Source organism: Mus pahari, chromosome 6 (genome assembly GCF_900095145.1).
Source record: "Mus pahari chromosome 6, PAHARI_EIJ_v1.1, whole genome shotgun sequence".
Classification (NCBI taxonomy): Eukaryota; Metazoa; Chordata; class Mammalia; order Rodentia; family Muridae; genus Mus; species Mus pahari.
The window spans coordinates 13,525,513-13,536,642 of record NC_034595.1 but is presented as its reverse complement, the minus strand read 5'-3'; the positions used below and the strand labels follow the sequence as shown (position 1 = coordinate 13,536,642).

The window sequence follows — 11,130 nt, the reverse complement described above, 5'->3', positions numbered from 1 at the left end:
GCTGGCCTCGAACTCAGAAATCCTCCTGCCTCTGCCTCCCAAGTTCTGGGATTAAAGGCATGCGCCACCACCGCCCAGCTTAGTCGCTTTTTCTAGTTTTGTTCAATAAATACTTAATACTACTGTAAAAGTTAAAGAGGGAGATGGTTTGGTGGGTAAGAATACTTGCTGCACAAGCTTGAGAACCTGAGTTCAAATCCCCAACACCTGGGTAAGGAGCTGAGCTGTCTACATGCATGCCTGTAACTCCAGCATCGTGGGATCTGAGGAAGGAGGATTGCTGGGGTTTGCTAGCTGCCAGTCCAGCTCCAGGACTCAGGAGAGCTCTTGCTAGAAGGGAGTATGGGAGAGCATACTCATTTGGCCTCTACATGTATGCACATGCTTGTGTATTTGCACCTGAACCTACACATGCATAGAGAGCACATACACATAGAATGCATACACACAGAGTGCACGCACATAGAGAGCACATATGCTAGTTCCACTTTAGTCACTGAAACATCATACACAAACTAGCTCGTGTACAGTGTAGGCCACTAGCATCCCTTATTAGAACTGGAAAAGGGGGCTTGGAGGGCACAGAATATACTTTGGCATCATTTAACAAAATTTCAGAGAATAAGCATATGAGTGGTACTAATGCCTTAGTTGAGAGTATTGTTTCTAATTTTTAGAATTTATGTTAACTTATCTGTTTGAATAGTATTCTAATAGAAGAAAATAAAACAAATCACCCTTAAAATTATTTTGGCATTTTTAGAGATTACTGGGCAGAACATAAAATCATGCAAAAGATTCTCTGGGATAGAGATCCCACAAAAGCAGGATACTAGGGCCCAAGAGAGTCCTGTCTTGTCTCCTTTATGGTATCCGGTGAGGCCGGAGTGAGGTACTGCTGACTTCTAGCCTCCAGTGACCACACTGAAAGTACAGTACTTTAGTTCAGGCAGAATGAAGCCTACTTAGTAATCCTTGTGGATTATTTTTTTGTTTCCAATGTTACATCATTATTTTCTCGGTGATGAGAAAGATCTACCTCAGTTTCCCATCTATCAGATGAGATAGAGGTGGGTCAGAGGCAGCCTAAGAGCAGCCTTCCCAGACCACATGCTTCCCAGCACAGCACGCCCACTGTTGGGAATGCTTCTGAACCTTGGTTATCTAGAAAAGGAACAAGTAGAATATCTGAAACAAGCAAACTAAGAGAGTTGAAAAACGTACCTGAAAACATTTTGACAAAATCATCAGTGGCCATACTCATCACCACGTCTGCCCGTTCAGAGGGCTCTCCATGTCCAACCTTCCCACCTCTGCTCTTCAGATCAAGAAACCATGTACCACCATCTTCGCCTGTACAGACAAATACGTGGAAATCCATGTCATCATTACTACAGTTGTAATAACCTCCTAACACGCTGTCCTGGCTAAAATCCTCAGGCCCCCATCAGACTCAGCACTGACTATGGTCTAAGCACTGTGCTAGGTTCTGGAGATCATTCAGTAACAGAAAGAAAAGCCAGCTTCTTCTCCCAAGAGGAAAGAGGCCATGTGGGTGTGGTGACAGAGGGAGCAAAGCCGGAGTAGTGAAATTCACACGGAAGTTACAGCACTGCTTAGGAGGGGCTGGGGCAAAGGAAACGGCTCAGTTTTATCAGGTGCAACACTTCAGTTTGGAGACGGACAGTGAAGAAGAAAGCAGGCTATTAAAGAGGAAGCCAAGGAAAGCAGGCATTTCCAGAAGGAAGACATGCTCAAGCACCTTGGATCCTGCTGAGGAGATGAAGAGAGGGCTGACAAACTCAGTGGCGCACAGCCCTCATCTAGGACCATCATGAAAACAACCCCTGGGGAACAAAGGAAACCGGAAGGGAGAAAACTATGTTCAATAGAGTGGGCTTCAGATAAAAGTAAGTGGGGCTCTGAAAGAAAAAGACAGGAGCATGGTTTGGGATGACTGTTTCTATATTCTGTTCTAAAGACAGAATATAGTTGGGGGCATTAAAATAACCACTGGAAAGGAGGCTGCATGTGCACAAGTTGAAGAAAAGGCACAGTTAGCAGAAGAGTTTCTGAGGAAGTCAGAGGGGATGCATCTATAACTCGGATACTGCTAGTGTCTCCCATGGCCTACTTCACTGCACCGTCTACATCACCCCTGACCGACTGGATCAAACTGGACATGTGAGGAAGGGGCTACGTGTAGTTAATCAAGTTTGGGAGGTGCTGCTGGGAGCTAAGCTCCATCCACCTGGGAGGAAGAGGAGGGCCTGGGATGGCCAACTGATGGATGTCTGATGGCAGGAAGCTGAAGTCATTTCTACCTGCAGGTTTCTGAAAATAACCCGCTGTGGAAAATGAGGCAGTAAGCTGACAAAAGAGAAGTCTAAGGTGCTGCTTAGCCCTGTTTGAAGAGGAACCCACCAGTTCAGCTGATATTACTGCTTTGATTTTTGTCTAACAAGATTTGGTAGCCTTGATGCAGTTCTGGGGAAACCAGGCAGTTTGAGTCATCCAGAACTAACTCTTTGACAGGTAGGTCATGGCATAAGCATGGAGGGTTCAGCAAGTTTAGGACATCAGCAAAAATAAAGACTGAAGCAACAGATCACGAGCTCAAAAACAAAAAGGGAAGATTACAATTAGGCAGAGAACAGCATAAAGGAGGAGAAAGTTTGCATATAACAGAACTAAGTAGTTCTTAAAACTACCATTAGTCTATGTTACTTTTATTATATAGGAAAACATGAGGAGTTTGTGTTGGTTTTGTTTTTTGATACAGGGTATCTCTACATAGCTCTGGCTACTCACTCTATAGGCCAGGCTGACATCAAACTCAGAGATTTATGTCTCTGCTGACCCCTCCCCCCTGCACCAGGAAATGCTAAGATTAAAGCAGTGCACGACCACACCCAGCTCAGATGTAGAGGTTTTAGACTGAATTCATACTAACCTAACTCAAAGATAAAAAATGGAAAGCTGCGGATTTCTGAGTTCGAGGCCAGCCTGGTCTACAAAGTGAGTTCCAGGACAGCCAGGACTGTACAGTGAAACCCTGCCTTGAAAAACCAAAAAAAAAAAGGAAAGCTACCCACAACTGATAAATTATTGTATTTTATCTGTACATTACCTGTCCATCTATGTAGGATTTCTTCTCTATTATATATACCAAGGAGTTATTTAACACTGAAAGTATATGCCATGACAATGTATTCTACATTGTCTATTTCCACATAAACAAATCTTAACTCAAAAAATATAAATTGTTACTTGCTGTTTTTGAGTATCTATATCCAATAACCTAGATACAGCTAACTATCTAGGTACCAAAGGCTGGTTTTCTTCCAACAAAAATGTCCTCCCGTTTCCTAAAATCTCCAGATAATGGGACATAGTCTTCACCTGAGAGTTCAAACTGATAGATAGCTTGTGTGGCTCTAACAACTTCATCACTGAGAGAGTCCTTAACAATTCTAAATGTTTCTTCCACAGCTCCAAAATGTGGTTTTTGTGGTAGCATTGACTGCACAAGCGGCTGTGGCTGTTGCCGTGGCCGTGGCCGCTGCTGTGGCTGCTCCTGCAGCTGTGGCTGCTCCCGTTGCTGTGGCTGTTCCCGTTGCTGTGGCTGCTCCTGTTGCTGTGGCTGCCCCTGCAGCTGTGGCTGCTCCTGCAGCTGTGGCTGCTCCCGTTGCTGTGGCTGCTTCTGCAGCTGTGACTCCTCCTGCAGCTGCAGCTTCTCTTCTTTCACTTCTGGCACAGAGTCTGTAAAATATAATTTACATAAAGAGCCTTAAAGTTTTGGCAGTATAAGCCCAAATGCTTTTAAATGCATTAAATGGCATCTAAAAGCATAAATATAACTGATGGGGAAAGCAGCCAACCATGTCAGCTGTGGCTGTGAATGCTAAAAAGCTATCTTTCCTAAGTAAAAGGTTGACTTTTTAAATAGGGTACAAACACCCAAACCAAACAAAGTCATTCCTAAACAATGCAATGTTTATACAAAGTAACTACAATTAGAGGGATACTAATCACCTATTTGGATGGCCCATCTGAGTTATAAAACCAAATGAGAAAAAAAGATGCCATGGTAAGAAAGACAGAGATCTGCAAAACTTGGCTTGAATTAGTAGCCAAGAAATATTACTTTGTCTGTAAGTAAAATGTATTCACCTAATCCTTCCCTCATATCATGAACCAAATCCTATCATGAACCATATCCATTTCCAAATCCTATAGGTGACAGTAGAGAACTATCTCCCAAGGAATCTCCTACATCCACATGTGTGCCACACAATATGCATACCTACGTGTGCAAACTTGTACGTGTTTGCACTCGTGCATGCACACACACCAACAAATAATTTCTAATGTATTGAAATAGGGCTGCTGATTCAGCACATTAGAACATTTGCCTAGAATGTACAAGGCCTTGGCTTTAATCTCTAACACAGGACACACACACAAAAGCATGTGCGTACATATGTACACACATACACACTACCCAGGCCCACATATAATCTACTGTATGAATCTAGGAAGTAACTCTATGGCACACAGATTCAGCACAATAAACATAGACGGGCTTGTGCTCATGAAAGATCTCAAGCCAGGAACAGCTCGACCTATTTTTAAAAGGTACTAGCATATTTAAGGCTCTGGATTAGAGTCTGGGCTTATCCTTCTGTTTGATAGATGCTGCTTTTCAAGAATGACTCAATATTAGTCTTCCTTCTCATCTTTTTAAATCCAAGCTCAAAGCTTATAGTTCCCAAAGGAAAAGAGTAGACAGTGGAGGAGGCCTGGGGATGGAAGAAGTCCACTGGAGAGAGTTGGGGATGGGAGAACCTATGGGAAATGAACCCTGTGCTGAACCCATAGTGAGGGAAGAATTCTGTAGTGGTGCTTCACAGAAAGTACACGCCCACAGCTAGGCTCAAAAGCATCTGTAGTGTAAGTCCCAGCAGATCAAATGCCTCTTCTGGTCTCAGCAGGCACTGGGCAGACATGTGGCATGTATATGTGCAGGTAGGTAAAAACATACACATAAATGGGAAAGGCAAGGAGAGACATTTTCTTAGCAGACATGAAGAGGGGCCTATGACAGCCTTGTACTAGCTGAGAACCGACAGAGAAAAGGGTTCCATCAGATGGGCAGAGTGGAGCAAAGGCAGTAAATTTATCCCTGCCATTTTATCACACTAGCCCCAGGGTATCTCCTATAGGAGAACAGATTAACAAGAGCCTGATGCTGTGAATACAGCTTCACACTGAACAGGAGTAAATTATGCTGGAAAACAAACCAAAGTCTATTTATACAAGCAGTTTACTATGAAACTCAAAAATTCTTTCACATCCTAATAAGCACACCACTATGGAGGATGAGGTGCTGCATCAGGCAAGGGGCACCTTCCTCTGATTTTGTTGTGAGCTTGAAGCTGCTCTGAAGCCTCAGTCTTACACTCTGTGAAATGGGTGACAGGAAAGCATGCCTGGCTGGCTTAGGTAGGAGAGGATGACGTACAAAAGCAAGTCTGAAGGCAGACACCCAAGAGACAAAGCACAACTGCAACGCTGGTGGTTGTCATTTTGTTTCTTGCATTTCAGGACAGGGTTTCTCTGTGTAGCCCTGGCTGTCCTGGAACTCACTCTGTAGACCAGGCTGGCCTTGAACTCAAAGACCCACCTGTGTCTGCCTCCCGGGTTCTGCAAAGGTGTGCGCCACCACCACCACCACCCAGCTGTGACACTGTTCTTGACAACTGGCCAGAATAAAACTAGAGAATCTTGTCAGATTATTCTCTATAATACTGATGATAAACTTGACAAGGTTTCCCCAAATACAGAAGAAAGTGCAAAAATATAAATAACAAAGGGTGCTGTTAACTAGAGGGGGAAGGGCAGCCATATGAGCAATGCTTAGTTCTGAGAACTCAGAGACCACATATTAGCAACCCAAACTATAACTAAATAAAAAAAGAAACTAGAAAAGGCTAAGAAGGCCCCTTATGTTCCAGCAGGGAGCAGAGATTTGAACCTGTGTATGATATGTGTGTGTGTGTGTGTGTGTGTGTGCGCGCGCGCGCGCGCACGCGTGTGTTTTATACGTAAAACGAATTCCAGAAGAGGTACAGCCAACTGTTAGCAGAGGCTCTTATCAGTAGAGGATTACAAAGAAATATGAACCTCTCACCAGGAAATAGGGTTACATACAACACACTGAATTAAAACATACAGTGAGCATGCAGTGGATTTGGATGTGCACATGAAAGCATCTGGCAAAGGTGAGTTCCGCCCCAGGCCAGGTACACTAAGCAGTGCCTATTTAAGTACACAGCTGTGCCTACAGGAAGTGTCAGTTATAACTGCTCGTGATGACATGAGACAGGCAATGACCTCACAGGGGAGAAGAGTGAGCATTTCTGTAAGGGAAACTGTTCGGGTCAAGCCTACCCATCAGAGCCTCACGTCAGGGTCTCACACTCCACTCTTGTTACCCCTCCTTCTCTGCTCCACACTCACAAATGACCTTCTCATTATGATACTGTTCCTTGTTAATAATGCCCAAAGAGGGAACTACCCAATTAGTCTCCGAGGAGGTGGTAACTCCTCCTTATAAATTAATAGATGGCAGTACTGGGGGACTTTTAACATCTTAAAGAACTTTTAAGAATTCCAGCCAGGCGTGGTGGCGCACGCCTTTGATCCCAGCATTTGAGAGGCAGAGGCAGGCCAATCTCTGAGTTCACGGCCAGCCTGATCTACAGTGTGAGTTCCAGGACAGCCAGGGCTACACAGAGAAACCCTGTCTCAGAAAAAAAAAAAAAAAAGAAAGAAAAAAAGAAAGAATTCCAACCTTAGGAACACTGGTTACTGAACTGGTTAAGACAGGCTTTGGAACTAGAAAAACATAAATCTATAAATCCTGGTTCTGTCTCCTGGCAGCTCTGATCAGGTTTTTGGTGTTAAACAATGCATACAAACAAGCTACCACAGCATCCGCACACAGGAGGCACACACTAAAGATGAGGTGGCCAACTAAGTGACTCTTATGGGAAATTGGGGACGCAGATAAACTCAAGTCGTGTGTCTCCCTCCAAAGACAAACCCAATCTTAGGACTTGGGGCCTCTTGCCTTAAAGACCAGACTCAAGGATTTCAGAGCTCCAGGTGACCTCTGCCATTCTATAAGAAGTCTTTTGAGAAAAGGATTGATGACCTGGCTTCCTTGGTTTTTCCCTCCTGGTGAATTAAAGATCTAATGTTTACACCAGCATTCTCTGGGTTATAGATTCTCACTACTCTTTTTTTTTTTCTATAGCTTCTTTTTATTGTACAAAAGAAAAATGTCCTTTTATCAACTAATTTTTTAACTTCTTCAAAAATTTAGGTAATTCATAGACACAGAAAAGATATGATTAATCTGGAAATAAAGTTTGCCTGAAAATGTACGAAGGTTCTACAGATGCCAAAGACACAGAGAAAAATTTGTTCCTAAAAACTTTTATTACAAAATGTTTCATGTAATGTGTTTCAGTAAACTACAGGTATTATTTTAAATAGATCACAAAGATTAAAATATAACAACATACACAGACACACACACACACACACACACACAGAGACCAATTCAAGACCCTTTGTCTGAGTTACAAATAAAAAAAAAATAGAGTATGCTCAAAACCTCCTTTGAAATTAATCCCCTTGATGACATAGTTGCACAGTACAAACTGTGTTAACAGTGCTAGATAGACTCTAAGATGACACATCTTCCTCCAAATATCAGCATAAAATATCTGAAGACGGCTGTCAAGGAAAAAAATAAAACTTGGGACAGCTACAAAAATAAAACATCTTTTTTTAGAATTAACTGAGAATTTTACATAATGTGTGCAAGTTCCAAAATAGTTTAGAACAGTGTTTCTCAACTTGTTGGTCAAGACCCCTTTGGGGGGGGGGTGTCAAGCAACCCTTTTGCAGAGGTCACATATAGATATCCACGTATGATATTTATGTTATAATTCATAACAGCAAAATTACAGTTATGAGGTAGCAACAAAGTATTTTTATGGTTGGAGTTCACCACAACATAAGGAACTGTATTAAAGGGTGACAGCATTAGGAAGGGTAGGAACCACTGGTTTTGAGGCAGAGGACAAAAATATTGTTATAACATTAATTCTATGTTTTACAAGAAACAGTAAGATAGTGTTTGTATTTTCTTATTTAGAATATGATTTACCTAGACACAGTGGTACATGCCTTTAATCCCAGCACTTAGAAGGCAGAGACAAGTGGATCTCTAGGAGTTGCCAGCCAGGGTTACATAGTGAAACTCTGTTCCTAAATAAATAAATAAATAAATAAGCAAGCTCTAGAATCTTGGTGCTGCAGAGATGGCTCAGCAGTTAAGAACACTGGATATGGGGGCTGGTGAGATGGCTCAGTGGGTAAGAGCACCTGACTGCTCTTCCGAAGATCCGGAGTTCAAATCCCAGCAACCACATGGTGGCTCATAACCATCCTTAACAAGATCTGATGCCCTCTTTTGGAGTGTCTGAAGATGGCTACAGTGTACTTACATATAATAAATAAATTAAAAAAAAAAAGAACACTGGATATTTTCCCAGAGGACCCTGGTTAAATTTCTAGCATCCACATGACAGCTCACAACCATCTCTAACTCCAGTCCACTTGGGAATTCAAAACCTACTGCATGGTTACAGTACAGAGACATACATGTAGGCAAAATCCCCATACACATAAAAGGAAAGAGTAAAATAAAATATGCTCTAGATTCTTACCCTTTGGTTCTTTCTCCTCCATAACTGCATCTGGGTACTCATCTAAGAAGAAATCTGGTAACAAGGGATGACCTGAAAGGTAACCCCAAAATAATCAAATTATAATAATTACAGAATAAATGATTCTAAGAATAATTTTTAAATATAATTTTTATTTATAAAAACAATGTTTTTTTTAAATAAATATTTGTATTATTTATTTATATTTTATTAATCATCCCTGTCATTTACATCTCAAATCCCCCTTCACAACCCCCCATCTCATCTGCACTCTCCCTTTGCTTGTATGAGGGTGCTCCCCCACCCACCCACCCACTCCCCGCCCCACTGCTCCAGCATACCCCTACGCTGGGGCATCGAATCTCCACAGGACCAAGGGCCTCCCCTCCTGATGTCAGACAAGGCAATCCTCTCCTACATATGTATCTGGAGCCATAGATCCCTCTCTGTACACTCCTTGGTTGGTGGTCTAGTCCCTGGGAGCACCGGGTGATCCAGACAGCTGACATCATGCTTCCAATGGGGTTGCAATCCCCCTCTGTTCCTCCAGTCCTCCTACCAGCTCCCCCAAAATCCTTTTGTGTTTATGGAAAGGGCCCCTAGGCAACTGTTAAACTATTTGATCTAATATATTCAATTATTTTTATGTAGATCAGTTACCTCTTCCCTCACAGATTTCATCTTATTTTTTAAAGATTTATTTAATTTATATGAGTACACTGTAGCTGTCTTCAGACACACCAGAAGAGGGCGTCAAATCTCATTATGGGTGGTTGTGAGCCACCATGTGGTTGCTGGGGATTGAACTCGGGACCTCTGAAAGAGCAGTCAGTGCTTTAGCCCACTGAGCCATCTCTCCAGCCCCACAGATTTCATCTTTTTTTTTTTTTTTTTTCCTGAGACAGGGATTCTCTGTGTACCCCTGGCTGTCCTGGAACTATTGTGGACCAGGCTGGCCTCGAACTCAGAAATCCGCCTGCCTCTGTCTCCCAAGTGCAGGGATTAAAGGCGTGTGCCACCACACCCGGCTCACAGATTTCATCTTAATATTGAATTTTGTTTAATTTTGTTTTCTGACAAAGCCTCACTAGTTCTGCCTAGCCTAGAACTCTCTAGATAAGGAAACTTGGAGCAATGCACCTGCCTCTACCTCCTAAGCACTGGTATTACAAATCCATGCGACTATGACCAGATATCTATTTGTATACAGGGGTATATATGGATGTGTGTCTACATGTATGTGTGGCTGTGCACACCCTGTGTCTGTATTTGTAGAGGCCAGAAGACATCAGGTGTCCTCCTCTATCATGAATCCACCTTAGTCTCTCACAGAGTCTCTCACTGAATCTGGAGCTCACCAATTCAGTTAGATTGATGACTCAGCAAATCTTTGCCTCCCGGTCTTCCTGTCTCCCTGGCTCATAGCACTGGGATTAGAAATATGCAAAATGGCCGGGCATGGTGGCGCATGCCTTTAGTCCCAGCACTTGGGAGGCAGAGGCAGGCGGATTTCTGAAAATCCCCCTCAAAAAAAAAAAAAAAAAAGAAAGAAAAAGAAATATGCAAAACATATTCAGCTGTTTTACATGGAGGCTAGGTATCCAACTGAAAGTCTTCATGATTGTGCTGTAGGTATTTTTCATATTCAACCATCTCCCCAGACTCCTGAAGGTCTACTTTCTTTTTCTTTTTGTTTTTTTTTTTGGGGGGGCATATTCTCTCTGTGTAGGCCAGGCTGGCCTTAAACTCATTCACTGCCTCCTAAGTGCTAGAATTAAAGACATGTCCAGGCTGGAGATCTGATTTTACAAACTAAATTGTCTCCTCTTCATCGAACTGTCCGCCCAGTCGTAGTCCTTTATTGTTTTCTAGGCACCATCTGATGAAGAGGTTGCTTTTCTCCACTCCTAATTTTTACAACCTTTGTCAAAAAGTAGGCATCTGCAGCTATGAGGGCTTATCCCGGGACCCCCAGTTCTAGCCTACAGGCCCACGTGTCAGCGTTTGTGCCAGAGCCATGACGAGTAAGTGTTGTAACAGCTCCTGCACTGCTCTGCTCTGGGGGTCTTTGTGCTTCCCTGTGAACTGTGGTGCTGTACAGAGTGATGGGGGATGGAGTGGGCAATACAACACGAGGAACAAACTGTATGAAAACAGGATATTTGGGTGCTTTCTCTAGCTCCTCCATTGGGGGCCCTGTGTTCCATCCAATAGCTGACTGTGTGCATCCGCTTCTGTGTTTGCCAGGCACTGGCATAGCCTCACAAGAAACCGCTATATCAGGATCCCTTCAGCAACATCTTGCTGGCATGTGCAATAGTGTCTG

At 43.0% G+C, this 11,130-nt stretch overlaps 1 protein-coding gene across 2 annotated transcripts in view; it reads right to left on the bottom strand.

Moving 5' to 3' along the window:
- Hsdl2 (hydroxysteroid dehydrogenase like 2) overlaps positions 1 to 11,130 on the bottom strand; it is a 47,159-nt gene that overhangs the window by 6,913 nt on the left and 29,116 nt on the right. For both annotated transcript variants that reach the window (XM_021200034.1, XM_029539920.1), the window contains exons 8-10: positions 8,805 to 8,876; positions 3,403 to 3,762; positions 1,225 to 1,353 (exon numbers count right to left, since the gene is read on the bottom strand). In XM_021200034.1, the coding sequence (XP_021055693.1) occupies positions 1,225 to 1,353; positions 3,403 to 3,762; positions 8,805 to 8,876 (561 nt within the window). The remainder of the gene's footprint in view (positions 1 to 1,224; positions 1,354 to 3,402; positions 3,763 to 8,804; positions 8,877 to 11,130) is intronic.